Genomic DNA, 20,814 nt, shown 5'->3' on the forward strand with positions numbered 1-20,814 from the left:
TTAGTTCTCTCATGTTCTTCTCCAATATATTGAACTTTTACAATAATACTGTAAACACTGAATTTAAAAATCCAAGCTGTCACACTGATGGCTTACAGAAGACTGTTCTCACAGCACAGCTGCACTCATCTCGAGAACTCCACAGAAATGTAACTGTACCTTAAGTTTCAGAAGGTAATGCACGTTATACGGTATTTTCACATCAACTTGGTTCCCACTACATCTTAACCACCAGTACTAGCTACTACATTCCCATGTCAGATACTACGTCCAACTTCACTCTAAATGTCAAATAATCCAATTTCAAACCAGGCTGCACAAATGGTGACAACTAAAAGCCATTTAAACTTCAAGCAAGACAGTTCATTGCATAATAATCATTCAGTCCCTGAACGTGGATTACAATGACAGCATTGGTAGTTATGGACTCTAAAATAACAAGAGGACTCGCCTAAACGGTCTGTGAGCACTCCTAATATGCTAGAGGCAACAACAACAAAAAAATATTTTACCACTCTTTTAGTCCAAGTTTTAATGCCTCTTAACAGACCAATTCAGTACAGGGTAGTTTCTTTTACTACTTTTCTCCTCATGGAAAACATTCAGGAAAAAAGTTTATGTTATCATCTAGACAAAATGCTTTTTTGCACGTCTCAAATCTTAAAACAGGAGAGAAACTGGAAAACAAGTCTGCCGGTATAGAAAGTTTCTAAACCCAATGCAAGTCAAGACAACTCAACATCTGATAAAGCTGCATGGCTGTTCTAGTTACTACTAGCCACAAAGAAACATTCCATACACGTTCATGAACAACTAAATTAGTATGTTTCTATTTATTCATCTTTGCTTTATTCCAGCCACTAGTGGTCTGGATGAAGGCGCACAACTGTTCTTTAACAAGAACAGCCAAGGCTTTCTCTTCCAGCCACAACAAAGGACATCTCCATGTATCTCAGAACAGCATGGCTGAAGTTGTTTTTTTGAGGGTTTTGTTGGTAGTGTTTTAAAATCATGAAAGCTTCTCAGCTTTAACTTCTCATATATATCTTTATTATAAGCAGAAAAATGAAAAGGATTTCTTAGGTCCCCAAATCCAGCTTCCTCCTGCTGAAGGAAATTACATTGTGTAGCCCTGAGTACGCACGTACTCAACCAAGGTAAGTCTTTAAGGTGCTTATCTTCTCTTGAGGAAAGATATTCTAATAAGCTCCTTTTCTTTGAGTGGGGTGAACAGAAAATAGGTATTTTTAAGACAGAAAATACACCCCTTTATATGCTTTCATAACTTCAGTGCCCTTGTTTTTACACAAGCATTGTATTTGAGATAAGTAAAGGCAGTAACTAAATTAATGTTTGCTCACTCAACCCTCAGAGTGTTTACAGAAAAAAAAATACAACCAACATCCTCTCTGCCTATTTTGCTGAAGTTAAGACAAATATCATCAGTTTCACTTCCTGGTTCACCTTTCCCCTGATAATCCTAGTTTGTGCTTCAGACTGAATTCCCCTTTTGTGCAGCCCAAGTGATCAGACAGCCGTGAGGTGCTCCACATGTAGCCTCAGCAGCAGCAACTACAACTCTGCTCATTTCCCTGTCTCCACTGGAGTACACTACCCAGAATCGCTTTCCACAGTTATTGCTTTATTGTTCAGATGTCCCAATCATATCTACATCCTTGCGCAAAACCTTGCCCATGCACTTTTCTAAATGACAGGCTTTCAGCATATGAGCTTTCTACGTTACAGCATGCTATTTCTGTATTCACGGCCACCGAAGTATTCCTGTAGATTACTGTACTCTCTATTAGTGAAGGCAAGAACTCATCCCACATTCAAGAGTGTTTAAGAATAGAAGAGGCAAGATGCACTGAAATAAGAAGAGTAGAAATTTTACTGCTGTTGCTCAGATTTTGAAATGACTTCAGACTTCCTATTCTCTTCCCACTGGCAGGAGTTTGAAGGGTAGTATACAATAAAGTATTTCTTCACTCACAGCCAAGGCAACTGTTCTTCTCCCCTATAACCAAGTAGTGCTTTTGGGTACACTGCATGACATCATTAGCATGCTTTTAATTAAAAACTTCCCAGCTGGATCCACTGATCTGCACATCAATTTTAGTCCAAATCTGGAAACTTAGTTCATTTGCATATGCTTCTACCACCACCTCTAAAGAGCTCTGAAAGCCAGTATCAAAAAAAACCAACTATTTAAGGCATTAGTAGGATCTCAAACTTCAAGTTAAGTTAACATTGCTTTCTTTTTAATCCAAAGATGCATTGCTGCATTCTTTAAGCCAGACCCATTTTCAAGTTTGCCATTCCACTTACTCTTTTCCCTCAAAAAATACTTTATGTCTAAAACATACTTGCACAAAACTGAAACCCACAAAAAAACCTGTGTGTAACATCAGCTGAACTTGGGCATTACAAACAATAAACACAACGTTCCCCAGACATAACTCCATTTGAGAGCTGTGGTTCCATGCTGTTTCAAGCACAAACACTGACAACAAAGGTAAAGGAGCAAGAAAGTGAGAGGTGACCATTTAAACCAGAAGAGTATTTATACGTGAAGGGAAGTTACTAATATTTTGACAAATAGGGAAGAGAAGAAATGAATACTATCCAATTTCTATTCTCCATGAGAAAGTTACTTCAATAATAGAAACTGCATTCACTTGAAATTTCAGTTTTTATATTAACTGTCTCATACTCATCTAACACACCCTCAACCCAAAAACAAGCTCATGGAAGAAAGGCGATTTTGGGGGTTTTATTTATTTTAAAGCCTTATCCATTTTCAGACAACTCAATCTGAAGGATTCCAATAAGCTAAAAAGACCACTAGGCTCTCCCTTACTTCTTTCCTAGCAGCCACATCTGACGCCAGGTTATTCGGTTGACTCCTTGTCACTGTCACAGTGCTGAAGCACATCAACAGAAGCACCCCAGTCTCTCGCAGTTATCAACAGGGAAGAGGAACAAGTTTTCCACAATACTTAAGTTGTAAACTCTTCCATCATTCAGATGATGACAGCTGCAGACAAAAAAAGAACTGTACACCCTGACAGTCTAAGCCATGTAAGAGACGGACTATTTTGTGCATGTCAAAGTCAAAGCAAATGCTAAGCACAGCCTTAAGCAAAGCACTGCCTAGAAATGAAGTATGACAGTCTCCAGCAAGAGCCTCTCTTGCAGCTAACCATCTAATCCTTTCATCAGCCAAAGATTTAAAAGGGGGGGGAAGGCATTCTGGGCTATTACTATACCTTAGGAGGACTTTGACATAAGGTTTCAGGGTTATGATTTCTTCTCTCTCATTTGAGCAGATTAGAAGTAGAAAAAAAAATTAATGACACATTAACAATTTTTGCATATTTGAAATTACTTGGAATATGGAAGCAAGGCATCAATAGAACTTTACAAAACCAAGTGATAATATTAAAAGAAGTTCTATTAACAGTAGTTCAGGATTCCAGCCTTCCACAGTAGCCTCATGTGTACACTGAAGACGACTGTAGCTTTGAGAGGCACAAAAAAGAGAAACATATGTTTAGTTCTAGTCAAAGTTTCCACACCAAATGGGAAACCATTTATCAGTACACATTATCATTTAGGCTCTGAAGTATCTTTATAGTTTCTCATGTAAGAACTCTAGACTTGACAGTTTCACACATCCCTCTTACTTGTATGTCAAAAAGCCAGGTCAACTAAAATCCCTAAAAAGTCTAAAGAGTATAAAAGTGAGAAAAGGCAACACTTTGATTTTCAAGGTCCACATCAAATCTTTGAACTGTGAAACAAAGCACTAAAAATTAAAAGGCTGCATCTATCTACGCTCCATAGATGTAGAAGACCAAAAATTTATTTTCTTCCTTGGATCATATTCTATGCAACACCTGGTTTCTACATGCAATCTTCAGACACTTGCCCATTTATTAAATAAAAATTTAAGTACTGTGAATAGACAGTTATGTATTAAGGGATGAATATTCTTCAGGCACTGGCATTATACGGTATAAGTAAATTCTTTTGATGTAAGTTCTTTTGGACAGACACCCCCTATCATAAGCTTGGTACTTAGACCGCTGCTGCAGTATGGTCCTGGTCTACACTTGAAGCTCTGAGCACGTCTTCACTTGTGCTAAATTCTTTTGTGTTGAAGTAAGAACCACAGGATCAAAACTGGTGAAAGAAAGCATTGTTTTTCTCAGGACCCACATGAAGTAAGCTCTAGAGATCCCCCAAAGAAAGTCTGTGGTTCTCAGCTGCAGTACAGGAATACCAAACCAGATCAAGCTTTCATTTTAACAGCACTCAGGTCAAAAAGTAAAATTAGCAGACTTAAACCTCTGATTAAATACACAGACTTCCCAACCATACTAAGCTCTTCCAAATACAGTACATTTACCTAAACTCCAAGACTAAGGAAGTTTTTAGGCTAGATACAAGGAAGAATTTTTATTTTTTTATTTTTTATTTTTTTTTATGATGAGGGTTGTGAAACACTGGAACAGGTTGCCCCATCCCTGGAAACATCCAAGGTCAGGCTGGACAAGGCTCTGAGCAACCTGATCTAGCTGAAGACATCCCTGCTCATTGCAGGGGGGGTGCACCAGATGACCTTTAAGGGTCCCTCCCAACCAAAACTATTCTACAATTCTTTCAAAATTAGAACTTCATGCCAAGGTTATGACAAACCACTGCATATGCTAAATTCCCAGACTGAAGCTAACCTCTCAAGATTATCTAGCCTTTAAGTGTTAATAGATGTGGGCAGTTTCACAGACCCTCATGTCCACAGCCAGTAACTGCCAGCAAGCTGCCAGTAGCATGGGGCCACTTCATCCCAAGGGCAGAACTAACAGGATCAGTGTGCTATAACTGAAATTCCTCCCAAGACCATGCAGAAATAATACCATAAGGGACCACAGTCTGCCTTAATTAAAACCTCTCCAAACTTCTATATATGAACTACCTGGCAAACTTCTTCATTTTTAAAGCAGGCACTACTGGGAATCTGACAGCCTTCCTAATGAATTCCAGTGCTCCCGTTGTTCTTAAAAGTTCACTCAACTAACCTAAAGCATGTTTGCTGCAGTTTAAGCCCACAAATTGTTTCATCTCCAGTAGGGAAGACAACAGCTTAGTCTTTTCTTTCCAGCTGTCTTTAACGTATTTAGAGAACATTATCAAAAGAAATATCCCTTTGGTCTCCTCTAAAAGAAACCACACAAAGAGCTTTCAGCTCTCCCTTAGAGCACATTTTCTAGATCTCTGACCATCCCCTTTTGCCTGCAACTCTTCTTCCCCCAGTACAATACCAAAAATAGCTGCTGCACTTTAATTTAGGCTTATTAGCATGCCAAGGCGGCTAACTTCATGTACTTTATATGACATTCCTCTTAATAATCCAGCAAAAATAATGCTACTTTTGCAATATCAGTTGATTCATGGCCACTGTGCAAACAGGTATCTACCTCCAGATCTCCTGCCTTCCCAACTATCCCCACCCTGTTACATGGACAGCCAAGTCTTACTGAAGACTAGCAGACTACATCTGCCCCTGCTAAATTTCATCCTACTTCAGTACCACTGCTTTGCCAAGATCATTTGGGACACATGCTCTTCAGTCCTTGGAGCCTCTGAAGGGAATGCAATCCCCAAGTCTAGAAAGTTTACATAGATCAGCTGCAAAAAAACTTACTACTACACTTTAGAAAACTCCGCAGAACGCCCTTGACCCATCCTTCTTATTTTGGCCACGAGTCCTGATTAACTTCAAAGGAACATTTATTGTACCATGGCTGCAGACCCTTCTTAGACAAACAAAAGTCTGAGTTTCTGCCAGGATATATAACATAGTTAACAGTGTGAAAGCGAACACAGACAATATAAAGACATTTCATTTGTAAAAATAAACATACTGGGTGAGATCAAGGCGTTGCCTAATCCACTTTCCTGTCTTCAAGAGCAGTCATACGCAAATACCCAAAGAATAACACCACAGCAATTAACAGGAGGTATGCATACAGACAGGGGCCTTAAATTATATATACACATATGCCATATATTTTAAGCACATTCAGTAACTTTAACTAACACTAAATTCCATGCTCTCCAGCACTGCATCTTGTTACCCATGTCCAACATCAGTTTACGGGAACAAAGAGCTCTCCACTGCATAAAGCTAAAAAAATGAAAATAATGCTGTGAATGAATTACTGGAGGAAAAAATTAATAGTACTCCATAAAGTACATATTTAGTGTTCTTAGTGGATGATGTGTTTTAAAACAAGCACTTTCATGCCATACAGTTGACTCCATTTACCAGCACTTTCCATGGCTGACTTCCTTTTAAGAGGCTGCAGTTACGTGGTCTACATATACTCTTCTTCAAAGAACAGCCATGGAGTGGGTCACTTTGTAAGTATCTGAAGCATACCATTTTTTTAAAAAGGCAGTTTCAAATAACTTCTAGAGGATTTCAGCTATTTCTCTTTTAGTAGCACAAAGGAGGTTGTTTTTTTTCTTAATATTATGCCAAGACAAAGCAAAAGTGATTCATAACTGCACCAGCCTACCTTTCTGCATTCTACAGAAGAAAAACTCTGGAACTTTCAGTAGCAGCACCAACAATCAAGTCAGATCATCCAACTTCCAATTTGTCACTATAGTTCAGCTCCAGTTTTCACACCATTTAAAGGGTAACACATTACGTAACCTGTATCTCAGGACATCCAAAGAGGTACATTTTTAGAAAGAAGAACACTTCATATAAAAGTTACAAATCTGGTAGAATGCTACTATTATTGCATTAGCTCTTTCTATTTTCACTTAAAAATGGGGGAAGGGTACTATGAGGTCATTGTGTAGTTTATGTTTAATGACTTACATTCCATGCAAACACAAAACCCAGTAATAAATATGGCAGAGTTGATTCCACACACAGAATAATTCCATACAATAGGGTTGAAGAAACTGGTAAGAAACAACAATGGTCAAATAGTCACTACCTGATTCCCTGTATGTTTTTTAGGTATAAGTGGCTTTCACATCAACACAGAAAGAATGAAAAATCAAAGTAAAATAGCACAAGAGATGCCCAGAGCAATTCAAAGGATTTCAACAAAAAATCTCCAGTTCAGTAACATCTGCTCTTTTCAGTGTCAGATGAAAGCTCATTATTCCTCTTCACCTGCAGACAAATTCTCCACCCCTTTATTATCTTTCCCAACAAAATCCTGGACATTATCTGAATTTTTAGAAATATGGGCCTTTGTTTTCTACTGTACTTCGGAATAACAGGTCTTTCAAATAAACCAGCCACAAAAAATTGTGTTTATAGTCTCAAAGCTATACTGTAATACCCTATGGACAGAAGTCTTCTAGAAGATCTAGTCCTCAGCACTGACACTGTTCTTACTGCATAAATGCCCTGCATCAGTTGTACAATGTAATGGACCACTGATATATTTTTCATACACTTCTCCCTCGTATTTCCTCGAAAAGTATTTGGCATACTAGCACACCAGACAGAAATGCCACTCCCTACCCCCACCCCCCACCCAAATTGCTTACTCCATTCATGCAGACTCAAGACATACCTGCAAAGTGTGAAGTGAGGGCTGCTTACCCCCGCTAACAAATCCATACACCAGCAAATCCCAGTGCATCATGATGCTGGGACTTCACTGAAAGCACTGCAGCATGCAAGAATGCTGGGAGAGGTGAAAACACCACAGTACAGAAGGCACCAGGCTGCACGGCAAGTGCAAACAGCCAAAGAAAAGAGCGTTACAACCTGTATGTTACGAGTCTTCCCAGATACTCAAAGAACAATACCATGAGCAGCTTTGAAAGTAAATACAGACTTTGGTACTTATACATTAAGGTGCAAGATCAACCTACCCAAAATGTAGAAGGAGGAAAGGGCAGAGGGTTGCAGCTTCTAAATGACAGTATATGCTACATTAGCAGGAACCTTGCTTGAAATATCAACAGCGTTGTCAAATCCCCATGTTTGTCACAGCAACACTACAGTAAGAATGGTTTAATGTAATGCTTTGATTGCCTAGCCAAAAAGTGACAAACTATAATTTCCTTTGAAAAAAAAAAAAACCAAACAACAGGCAGATGTACACCTACTACAGGTGTAGGTGAGGGCTTTGGGTTTTTTTGCTTTTGCAATAATATCCTGAAAGATCCATGGGCATTGAGTCCCAGCACTCAGTACACATTGTTATAGGTTCAGTAAATAGTACTGCAAAACTTTTAAGCTTGTCTTAAGCCTCCCCCTATACAAAAAAAAAACCTGAACTCATTTAATGAAAATAAAGTCTTATGTTAATCACATAGTTTTCAGGTAAGGGCATAGTCACCAACCTCTCAAGAGTTTTAAAAATACTCAATTTTAAAGCCACATACACACAAACATCTTGACAATTTATCAAAGTCAGAAAACCTATTTCCTACCTTACAAGTATGTTCTTTAACAACTGGCTTGCTGACAACCCCAACACAAAATCTGCAACCAGGAGAGAGTTCTCCCATAGTCACAACATTCAAAGAGAAAAAGGCATTTAGAGCAACAGAAGACAGCACATTAGCTTGCAACGCCACTTCTTTCAGAGCTCACTTAGCAGCATCAAAATTAAATGTTAATGCTAGCAGGATAGACATTACCAAGTCACAGAACATATCATGTGAAGTCAAATGAGAAACAGGTTCACTATTTCTGACAAAAAAATTATTGTTTGAGTATTAAAACATTACTCCCAAGTTTGGTCTGCAGAAATCTAAGTAGTCAACCCAGATTTGGCAGAACATTTTAAAGCAGTCTGTAAAGGCTTTAAAGCAGAAACTCTAAAGCAAAGCTTTCACACATGGTCTAGGTTTAAATTCCAGATCCCAGAAACCTAGATCATCTCCTCCCTTCCATATCATATTTCTGACAATGCGTATGTGTGTGTCCTTCTCTACACTCAGATGTAAAAAAAGTAAAAGGAGCTGCTAGAGCACAACTTACCATTATTTGTTCTCATTTGGAATCTACTGATTTTGAGTTGATCTGCCAGGAACCCCTTCCTGATTCCAACTGCTCTTTTAAAAGAACAAACAACCCACACAAAAAAAAAAACACCTAAAAAAATCCACAAAAAACCCCACACACCAAAGCAAATGCCCCCACAATGTCCAAATAAACTAAAAGGCATACGTAGCTACTACATGTTCTAAAGTAACTCTAGAAGAAATTTCTATTTTGTAATTATGCCAAAAAGAATAAAAATCAGGCTTTCAATTTTGAAGTGGAGGCAGTGTCATTGTCTCAATACAAGTATTTATAAAGTATCGTAATTACAAAAAGTTATGGACATGGCACAAACATCTCTCCGCTACTCCCTTTTAGAGTTGGCCCACTGTAATAAAAACTTAAGAGTCAATCATGAACTGCTCAAACATTACTAGTGACAAAATAAAATAGTGTATTATAAAAAAATCCACAGACTATTACATAAAGCCAAAGCATTGACACCACACAGTGTTGTTTGATGCCTCATGAATACCTATACCTGTCTGCAAAAACCCGCAAGTATTTCAAATGTGGCACCTGGGAAAACAGCTGCCATTCTTTTGCTGTCACCAAGCCCAGCAATGCCCTTATCAGCTTCCAGGGACTCAAAGCCAGTAACTCCAGCCAAAAAGAAGCTTTAGTCTACGAAGTTGAGTCTTTCATGAAATAGATTTGGTGGTATTTGTTACTCTAAGAAGATCTTCCATTATGCCAACTACGTTTCTAAAGCACAGTCCAACTGAACGACACTCAGAGAATTTGCTGGTGAACATTATTACTCAGACATGTAAAGACTCCAACAAACACACTCAACTGCCAGCCCCACATCACTTGCATAATAAAAATCTAAACACAACCTCAAACTCACTCATGCCTAGTATACTGGTCAAGGATGAGCAAGCTCTGAGTTGAGCTCAATCTAAAAACGCCAATACCTTCCCCTTTGGGAGTTACAATCAAAGCTCTCCCTGACCTCTCACTGATGCACATCATCTAAAGTTTTGGCCAAAAATTTCTGGAATAGTAAAGTTCTCCCAGTCTGCACAGATCTCATGCTTTTGTCTCTAGTACATTCACTAGTCGATCCACTAGAAAAACAGAAGAAACCACCTAGCTTTCCACGGGCCTTTAAAGCATTTCCCCAAGACTCAAATCAACTCTGCAGCCCGTTGTGGTTACTAAAACACGTACTCCAAAATTAACAACTTCTGTAAACTGATTTCAAAGTCTCTAAAACTGAAAGTTGACTAGTAAGGTTTCTGTATTCTCTGAGGAACACGGGGGGGAAAAAAGCTATTAACTTGCAACTACTACACTGCAATACACTATACATACCCACGGCTCCCAAGCCAGTACATACAATCATGAGTAAGATTGCAAGATTAGAAGTGAGATGATACGATCTTCTCAAGGACAACATCATTTTCCGCTTCTTTAGGTTTCAATTGAGCAATTGTATATATAAAGAAAAACCATTCCAGAAGCCTTACATCTGCTCACCTGCACTTATGCCTTGCCAGAAAGCCTTTATTCTCTCAGCAAGGCACAAAAACATTCTTTCTGATGCAGATACTCCAACTCTCCTAAGCGTGGGGAAATTCATTTATGGCTATGGACTTCATTCACAGGGATACAGATCTGTGCCAAATGATTCATGTTTATTTGGCCAACAACCAAATAATCTGCTGATTTAGCCTGATGAATTTGTGTCCCCTTCCACCCTCAAGGAAACCCACTGAATATAGGTCAATTAATTGTGTTACTTTTGGGGTTTATAGATACAAAACACAAATGAGGCACGTGAGAGATGGGATACAAATAATAACATAGGTTATATGTAACTGTTTGCAGCAGGGTGCGAATCAAGAAAACCAAACAGATTGGTGCTATCAACTGCAACGAAATAGTTTTTCCTCTTTCTACACTGCAAGAAAAAACAAATTCTTCTTTGCAGCAGCAGTCATATTTTAATTTATCTTTCTGCAAAACATATTCTTGGCCTCTCTGAAAATTAAACAATTGCCTGCATTCCTGGCAGAAGATATTTCTTTGAACTACAGGGCTTGTAGCCGACCAGAATTACATTCCTACTAAAAAAGTCAAAAGAGACTATGTTCTACAGTTGTGGCTGTAAGAAGTTTGCCTTGGTTGGAAAAAATTCAGCTGCTTCCCTTCTGGTTATATCTTCAGAGCCAACATCCAACTTCTCTCCTTCTAAGTACTCTGATCCAAAAGCCTGTGGCAACTTTTGTCACTATGCTCAGACACTTATCTCTGTGCATGCACAGGAGCACAGTATTCCTAAGTCCCGTACACCCTCTACAACATTATTTATCCAGTGGTATCAATCAGGAACATCCTCCCTTCCTCTTCTGATCAGCTGGTCTCTTATTATGACCACATACTGTCAGGCACCTGGACTACTAACAGGTTTCTTCAAATCCACCCAACTGCCTCAAGAGACACGTCCGTCAAGCAATGTAACTATACTACTACATGTTCCTGTGATGCATTACATTTAAGAGACACTTCACAGAGTAAAAAATAAAACCAATGGAAGCTACCTAAACAAAGGAAAAATACTAGCAGCTACCTCTATAAATAATTCAATTCTACCTTATCGTAATACCAGCATAACAGTCATTCGCTACTTTCAACATGACTACATTGGTCATTAAAACCAACAAAGCAAAAGACATTTGGCCCTATCCAGACCTATTACAGAGCTGTGAAACTATTTTTCTTCGCTGTAATTTCACTGAAGTGAATTTCCTATGGCAGGCACAAAGGCCCTCCACAACCCCACAGCACTATTTCTTCAGCTAAACTGATTCCACATTACTGATGCAGAAACCCTGCAAATCATCAAAAAAATTTATCACAAGAAAGATACCTGGCAACTCACTTTTACCTAGTTAATATCAGCACACTAGCCAAGTGCATGTGCAGGACACACTGGTACTGGTATTAACAGCCCCTCAGCTGATGGGGCTAAGCCAGAACATACTGGGCCCACTGCTACAGTGAGGTGGCAATACTCTTGGCAAGGACCAGTGCACTCCCTTCAGAAGGAGCTGCCGCAGTATGGCTTTTGTAAAAAAAAATATATATAAATAAAAAAAAATAAATGGCCCTTGGTGCTTGACACTGACAAGCTATCTTACCACTTTCCTTTCTTACATTGTAAGACAGACTAGGTGAGAACACAAATTGCCTTAAATGCTTAGATCTACTTCCCGTCTGCAAGAGATAAAAGTACAGAATGAACTGCTTTGCTTTATTTCCTTTTCTGAACAACAGACAAGTCATCTGTGGCAAGAGCACCTAATGAAAAGATTCTTTGATAGCACTGATCATACAAGTTAAAAAAAAACACTGTCCACTTCTTTTAGAGGCACATCGGTATGACTTCTGGGCATCCACATTTTTGACAGTTCTCAGAGGGTGATACAGAAATGCTTTCAGTAAGGTCTCCAACATGGATTTCTGTCAAAATCATCTCACCTCTCCTACTGCATAGGCAGAACATCACACAGCAGCACGGTCAAAGGCTGTAGTATCAAGTCAAACATGCCCTGCCTCATAGACTACAGCTAGATAACTGACCCTCTCTCTCCATGGCGTGGTAAGCTCGTACCAATGGGAGCAGGAGGGATCCTGAAGATTTGGTGAAATCTGTTCTTTCACGTAGAGTGGTTACCAATATAGAGTTCACAAAAGCTTCAGGTAGAGCTTCATTTTAGGCTTCTGTTTAATGAGATACAGCAGTGCTGACCAGGAATACCTCATCTGAGCACAACTATGATGTTGTATCCGTTGCTCACAGAAGTGTTATCTCGCTACCATGTCTCACACCTTTCCCGCCTTAAGACCAGATTGCTTCAATGCACTCAATATACGGTTACACTTTAAATCACTTCAAAAAATATAAAGTGGCACAGATCATCAGCCCTCCAAACTTAAGCCCTCCCCAAGGGCAGTATGCAGCACTTTGGCAACAATCTCCATCAGACGAGAAGTGCCAAGGGGGTTCCCAGTTTTGCACCCAAAAAGAGGGTGTCTGACCTGTACAGCACTCACGGGTTTGAGCCTTTATGTCTGAGGGAGTATCTTCCCTTGCCACACTGTGAAAGCTGTTATTAGCATTTATTTCCAGCATGCGTAAATAAAAGAGCATCTATTTGTGCAGCTTACTGAAGCGCTGACAAGACAAAATTCTAGATTTTATATGGACTTGGGTCAAACAAAAATGAGGAGAGCTGTTTTGCAAGACATTTAAACTTTCAATAAGCTCCTTTTCATAGACACTAAGGTTTGTTCATCTTTCAAGCCTGCACTGGGCTGATGCTCATTAAATTCAGAAAGCAGCCAAGTAGCTCCACCAGCCATAGAACTTCTGCAGGAGACAGCCACTTTAGCACTTCCTACACTAGCTATGGGTGACAAAGTCCTCAGAGTAAAGTTAATTTTTTTTAACAAAAACAAAAGGGAGAGAACTCCAAAAAAATGTTCAAGTCTTAAGTCTACAGAAATTTCTGGAAACTCAAAGGTAACAGACCTTCAATTTAAAATGGGACTCATCAAGTCATTCAAAGCAAAAAGACTGCAACAGCTTGAACCAAGAGGTTACTAGTGTTCTCCAACCACACTGCACATTATTAGGTAACGTGTTCAAATAATTAAGGGTTTAGCATAAATTCAGTTTCAGAAAGTGCTAGAGCTGGTCACAGCACAAAGCTTTAACTAGAAGCTTTTTGCAGGCACAGATACCCTATAGGCTTTCAAAAATCTTCTTTACATCACTCATCCATCCAGGTCAAGAAAGAACATGGGGTGGGGCAACAGCAATAGCCAATAACCCACAGATCTGTGTCATTATGAAGACCCGCAATGAGTAAACTGGACACCAATATTGGAAAAATCCTCTATGTTCTACCTAAAATAGCACTTAGAGATGGAATATATCAAATTTAAAGAACTCTTAGGGCAGCAGAAGGAAACCCTTCACCCTGTGGGGTGATCTTCAGCAATAGATGCTGAAGAACTCCCTTCCTTATCCCCTAAGAGAAAGATCAGAGTACATCAGCTACTGCTGCTTTGTGATACCTACAAGGCCCTACCAAATTAACGGATGAAGTGATGTAACAACTTCCAGCGCCAGGACACATACAGGCAAGGAACAGACACCATAAGCCATATGGGTTTCCACAACTGTGTAAGAACGTGAATGGTTAAAATATTGCTAAGAAATACAAAGTTGAATCAATTGATAATACAAAAGATGATCACCTCCAGGAAGCTGCATAGGGAAGAGAACACACACAAAACAGTGATGGAATAAGAAGAAAAGGTTCAGGATAAACCCCAGTAAGTCTCACAACACCACCAAAAAAAACACAAACCACCAAAACACAACCACCAAACCACAAACCCACAGAAATAAGACACAAGGGTCATAGCAGAATAACTAACCAACTTATCATCTGACAGGTTCCATTTGGCATACCTCACTTTTTTTTTTTATCAGTGATTTTTTTCCTGAACTACCGCTAATGACATGAATAAAGAGAAAATAGTTTCCCAGTGTTAGAATTAAGTACAGCGAGCAGCAGTTTTATTTCTTTTCAAAGTGCAAGGCACGAGTTTGGGGCACTGTAGCACAAGACACATTTCACTGTAGCGCACGTGGTGATTAACTGACCCCGTTAGTGCAATTTTTTCATGTCTAGGCATGAGGAAAGCTGCTCACCCAGCAGCAGTCAGAAAGCTGGACAGGGCTAGGATCGGCGACGGCCAGACACATAATGCTCAGCAGGCTTCTGGAAGGGAGTAATCTTCTTCTCTCCAGCAAGGACAGCAGGATGGGCAGCTTCCAGTTTCAGAAACCAATTAGGCAGAAACTGCTATCAAAGCAACAGAGAGGGCCCTACCCTAACTGGGTTGAGAAACAGAAGGTAGCATTATCTCAATTGTTTTGCCACTTTCAACAGCCCCACTCATTCCTTCTCACTTAAGTTGCCCAGGGTGCTCTTTTCGAAGGCTCTTCCCACACACCTACCTGGACATCACACAGTATTAAATTAAGCTTGTCACCTAAATGCCACGTGCTACCTAAGCAGCAGTCACTTTTATGTCCTGAATTGTGGAGTGGCTACTAACAGAGCAACAAACTCACAGACTTTATTTCTTCATGAACCACATTTTAAAGAGCTGTTACAATAGTGAAAGATGCGCCATGCTCAAACACCAGCAGTAGTACCATGTGTGAGCAGTACACAGCAATATAGGTTTACCAAGCTGAAGTGCTTCTGCAAGATTATAGAGTGCAAAACCCTGTGCATTTAAGAAGAGAAAAACTTCAACAAAACCCAAGTTTGGCACCACCATAACATTCTTTCAGAGAGTCCAAGATTAATTATTACAAGATTGTCCTTTAGATTTTGCAACCAAGAGTACGTGTACAACATCAGAATTAGCTAAAGCAAATAAAATTGCCTTCCTCACCCTCCAAGTTAACAAATTGTGCATAACCAAGTACAGAGTCATGACATTCACACATGGAGCAAAAAACTCTTCATGGCCAGCATTAGCCATGACATTATTTACTGCAGACCAACAAGATAATTGGCTACAGTTACAATAAGTAATGTTGTCTACAAGGACTTGGTGTTACTTGAAACACTTATTTTTCCAGAAGCTCAGGGAAGGAACAAAAAAATTAAAAAATCAATTCCACAGTCATTAGATGAAAATTCTCCACAAACTTTGCAACTTCTATTTTTATACAGATATTTTTGGTCATGTGTTGCATGACTACCCTCTATATTTCAGGATTATTTTTGTCCCATTTGGGAAACAATGTACAACTGGAAGCAATGCAAGAACTAGGTGAAGAACAAAAGAAAGCTTCAAGCTCATACCTCTTCTCTTACAGTATAACCAGCAGGTTGATAGTATCAGCAAGTGGAGAACTGGAAGCTCATCTCCCTCTTGCCCTGTTGAAAGACAGGCTCAACACAAGGAGCTCATGCACTTCTTTTTTGGGGCAGAGAAAGCCTACAAACCCAGCAACACAGCCCTGCACAAAGAATTACCTACTTGAAAATTACTTCAATGTAGAAATTCATATGGTGGGGTGGAAAGAACAGCTGAGTGACTCCAAAACCACCAAAATATAAATACAGAAAAAAAACCCAATGGATTTCAGAAGATGCTAGACTCTGGTATGGCTTGAAAGAGATACAAGAAGGGCACAGGGCTCCTACACTTGCAGAGATGTTAAAATCCTTGTAACGTCTATTACAGAGTAAGGAGAGCAGCATGCATGAGAAGTCATCACCCAACAGGCAGAGGAGAACCAGCTGCTGGTGATCGCCCATCCATCCTTTCATTCCTGGTTCAGGCTTTCTTACCAACTTCTGAGAACAAAGTCTCATAAATAATACAGGGAAGAGATGAAAAATCCTTCCTCACTCTTTCTCCCCCACACACCTTGGGGAGAAGAGCAATCACTTGTACCTGTACCGTTCTAGTACTGCTCCTCCCAGGTAACACAAGGATCATTTTATCAATCCTTTCCTCATCACTTGGATACATCCTTCCTAGGTAACTGTTGCAGTGCTCAGCGAGGAGCAGCAGTAGCTGCAGAGACACCAGAGAAAGAGTGACTTCATCATCTAAATTCACCACTACTCCAGACTTCGAAATAAAAGCAAAAATGTTAATGTCAAGTCAGGTTTTGCTCCCTGATCACTCAGAAAACATCGGCACCAAGACAGATGTACCAAAGATGTCCAAGAGACTCAAAAGATACCAATCCATCAATTTTCACCTACCTCACAAGGACTCTTTTGTCCCAGCTTTCACTCAAAAAAGCTCAGAACGTAACAAAGTAACCGATATAACTAAGTCCGTAAATATATAGCAAAATGAAAGATGCAAGCAATCTCTCTGTTCACCACACAAGTGATTTCCCCTCCCCCTTGCCACCTCAAGCACTCAACACTGGTAATAGGTAGCTTGCTACATCATGCCATTAGATGCTACCAAAACTCACAAGAACCAGAAAAATACAACCCTTTTTGACACCCAGACATTTTTCTCTCTTACAACGCAATAAAAAAAAAGTTAACTTCCTGAACCATCTTACATGGATGACTTAACTGAAAATATAAGCTGCATTTCCCACAGAGTCCTTGTATGCAATTCTCCTGCTTTGTTCTGACTTTTTTTTCCAGACAGCAGAAGGACCAGGAGCACATGACTAGAGCGACTGTGGGGGTTATCACAAGTGCATGTGCTTTATGCTACGGCCTTTGTTTCTCCCTCAGCATTATACACTTGGGATTGTTTCATATTTGCAAACTTGTTAGTCTGCATCAGTTAGCACCCTCTTCACAGGCAAGCATCTGTCTAGTCTTTACCTCAAATAAACGGGAAAGGAGCATCAATGACCTTTCAAGAATCAAGCCGTAGAGCTTGAATAAAACAAAATTAGTTGCTGAGCCTGACAGGTCTAGGTCTCAGTTGGTTTAGACAGCCACCTGCAGAAATACTGATCAACAAGACCTGCTTCCTATTCCACGCACGCATAAAGTAAATCAATAAATTAAAATGGAGTCACCCACTTTCTCCATACAAATCAAGAATCCTTAATAAGTTGTCACGCTGGACCTGATCAAACATATGTTCTTATGTTACTAATGGGTGTAGTTAGTGTATATATGGGGGGTTTTGGGTTGTGGGGTGGTTTTTTTTTTTTCATTATTTTTTTTTTAATGCTGCAGGCAAGCTGATCATGCACATACAAGGTAGACTACAGACCCTGAGCCAAACGTTCTCTTCAAGGCTTCAACTGCAGTGGAAGACATTTCCGTGCAGAAAAACATCAGAATTTCTGATCTGTCAAAAAGCTCACAATCTTACAGCGCTTCGTCATGAAATGCATAAAACGATGTGATACATGCACGCATGCACAGACAGAGCCATGTCAGGTGTGGCTGTACGCAAGTATCAAATAGATCAATCAAATGGTAATGCATATCAAGCATTCCCGGTCCCATAAAGATGCCACCCTGCGTGTCTGTGAGAAAGATTAAAATATCTCTGAAAACTACACTATTAATGCAAATCTTGCAGAACAATTTAGTTGTTAAGGTGAACACATTCAATTGAAGAGTTAAGAAATTCCCTATTATAAGCATATAGCCATCTTTAGCGACTCTGAACAGGGCCTTTTTCCATTCCCACTGTATATTTCTTCAGATTTATTAAATATTTTTACCTCACATAAACCAGCTAACCCCACCAGCTAGAACACGAAGGATGGGCACATATTAAACACAAATTCCAACATGCCTATGCAGAATAAAAGCACAGGCCTCATTCTTTAAAATATTCCTCTGATCAGAAAACTGGAAAAGGCACGCCAAGCTCGAAATAACTACTCCCTAGGCTCACACAGCAAAATAACCATTTTCTTATCCTCTGTATTGAGCATTTTACCAGAGCCTGGAGGATATTAGAGAGACACCTTTTGTAAGCTCCCCTCCCCCTCTTTTTTTTTTTTTTTTTTTTTGGAAAAAGGGCTGGACTAAAAGGTGCTCACACCCGATCTACGGGTGCATGGAAAAATCTTCCAAGCTCTCTCCTTCAGAGGGCTTTTAAATCCATAAGGAACGCGAATGTCACAGCCCTACCTGTGTGCCCGCAATTCGTTTCCTCCTTTCGAAGGGGAAATGAAAAGGAAACGCAGGCGACGGACCTTCCAATCCGTTCCACAAAGGGGGGGGGGAATAAATAAAATAAAGGGGTTTTAATTAGCCAGAGGCCGCTCACAAGGCTGGCAGCGACCAGAGGCGAAGGAAGAGGACAAACCACCGGGCGTTTTTCGCCCAGCAGGCCCCGAACGGAGCGGCGGCGTGCGCCTATTCAAGGTTAATGGGGAAGGGGGGGAAGGGGAGAGAAAGGAGCTGCCTCCGCCGGGCCGGGGCCGCTCCCCCGCCGCCCCCGCTCCCCGCCCGGGCCCGGTCAGGGACTGAGCCCCGGCCCGGCCCGCCGCCCCCCGCGGGATACTCACGGCTAACTTTCATGCTGCCGAAGGCCGAGGGCTGCTGCACCGGCTTGCAGCTCTCCGCGAAGGAGGTGGTCCTGGGCCGCCCGGACATGGTCTCCCGCTCCTGCTCTGCCCCGATCACCTCTCTCTTCCTGCCTTCCCCCTCCGCCGCGCCCCGGCGGCTCGGCGGGCCCGCCTGCCGCTGCCTCGCTCGCTCAGCTGGAGGAGACGGGCGGGACGCGCCACATGAAACGCCGGGCCCCCCCCTTCCCCCCCCCGGGGAAGCCCCCTCCCCTCTCGGTCTCTGTGGCGCTCTTCGCCCGGCTGCTGCTTCTTCCTCCTCCTCACGCCGCCCGTTTCTCACAAAACCATCCTTCCCGGCCGCGCCGGTGGGTCCGAGAGCCGCCTCCGCCCAGTCCGCAGCCCCCCCGGCGCCGCTCCCGCTCCCGGCCGCGAGCGAGGGGGGTTTGCTAGGCCTCGCTGCCCCCACCCTGGGCGCCAGTCACATGGGGCGGAGGCTCACGGCCCGGCTCCTCTGATCCCGCCGCTGCGTTTCTCTTTTCGGCTTTTTTTTTTTCTTCTTCTTCTTTTTCTTCCGCCTCTTCCTTCCCCCTCCCCTCTCCTCTCCGTCCCCCTCGCCTCTGAGGGAGGCGGCAGGGAATGGGACTATTTTTTCCCCGGCGGAGGGATCTCGAGGCTCCCGGAGCCGCCGGCAGGAGGTGATGAGGCCGCTCGCAAGAGGATCCGGCAGGGGCGATGGGATCCGCGGCGGGCGGAGTAGGGGTGAAGCGGTCCGGGCGGCCTCGCTCGCTCGCTGAGTCTTCTCAGTGCGGCGCTGAGGCGGCGGCCACGGCGCGGCTCCTCATTGCGCCCGCAGGGGCAGCTGGCGGCGGCTCAGGCTGGGGACGCTGCACTGCGGGCGGTGGCCGCCGGCGGCGGCGCAGGCCATGACGGCGGCGGCTCCCCGGCTCCTCCTCAGCCGGCTTCAGAGCGCTGGCGGCGGCGGTTGCTGCTGCTGCTTCCCCGGGCGTCCAAGGCACATGAGACTAGCCCGCCCGGCTGAAGCCTCCTGCCGCTCCCTCCCGGCGCCGGCTGCTTCCCGCCGGCCCCCCCTCCCCGTTTCTGCCGATTAGTCCCTTTGTCCCCGCTGCTGCCTCCGCTGCGTGCCGGGTTCCTGCTGCTGCGCTCTGTGTGTGCGCCAAAGCCGCGCAGCCGCCTATGCCCGTCGCCGCCCTACGCTGCGGAACGGCCCTAAGCACCTTCTGTGAATACCCAGCCGAAGAGCCCAACGCACTCGCTAGCCCCCAGCCCGAGGCCCTTACGGAAACACCCGAGCCGTCTCGGGACCAATCCCCAGCTCGTTACGGAAACGCCTGTAACGGCTCGCAACCAATCACGAACTCATCGCGGGCGCAGCCGAGTCTCCCCGAAGCGAAACGGCAGCCCAATCGGAAAACGCCGCCACCGCCCTAGCAGCGCGGTCGGGGAGCCAATAGGAAGGAGGCCTCTCTTCCGGCTATCGCCGGGCCAACCCGAAGAGATCCGAAGCGGGGGAGCCAATCGCCTGGCGCGCTGCGCCTGTCACACAGCCCTGGGACGGTTTCAAGCCGCAGCCCGAGGCGGAGAGCGGGCGCGGGCTGCGATTGGCCGCCCCGGCGGAGCGCTCCGATTGGCCCGCGGCGATGAG

The 20,814-nt window shown here is 42.6% G+C and overlaps 1 protein-coding gene across 4 annotated transcripts in view; it reads right to left on the reverse strand.

Annotated features, from left to right (window-relative positions):
* GSK3B (glycogen synthase kinase 3 beta) overlaps nucleotides 1-20,532 on the reverse strand; it is a 157,789-nt gene extending 137,257 nt beyond the window's left edge. Inside the window, exon 1 of one of the 4 annotated variants that reach the window (XM_037389158.1) lies at nucleotides 19,152-20,526. In XM_037389158.1, the coding sequence (XP_037245055.1) occupies nucleotides 19,152-19,239 (88 nt within the window). In that variant the 5' untranslated portion in view covers nucleotides 19,240-20,526. Of the gene's footprint in view, nucleotides 1-19,151 lie in introns of all 4 variants that reach the window. The other 3 variants (XM_037389161.1, XM_037389157.1, XM_037389159.1) reach the window with 3 other exon arrangements.
* Between the last annotated feature and the right edge of the window lie 282 nt (nucleotides 20,533-20,814).

Source organism: Falco rusticolus, chromosome 5 (assembly GCF_015220075.1).
Source record: "Falco rusticolus isolate bFalRus1 chromosome 5, bFalRus1.pri, whole genome shotgun sequence".
Lineage (NCBI taxonomy): Eukaryota > Metazoa > Chordata > Aves > Falconiformes > Falconidae > Falco > Falco rusticolus.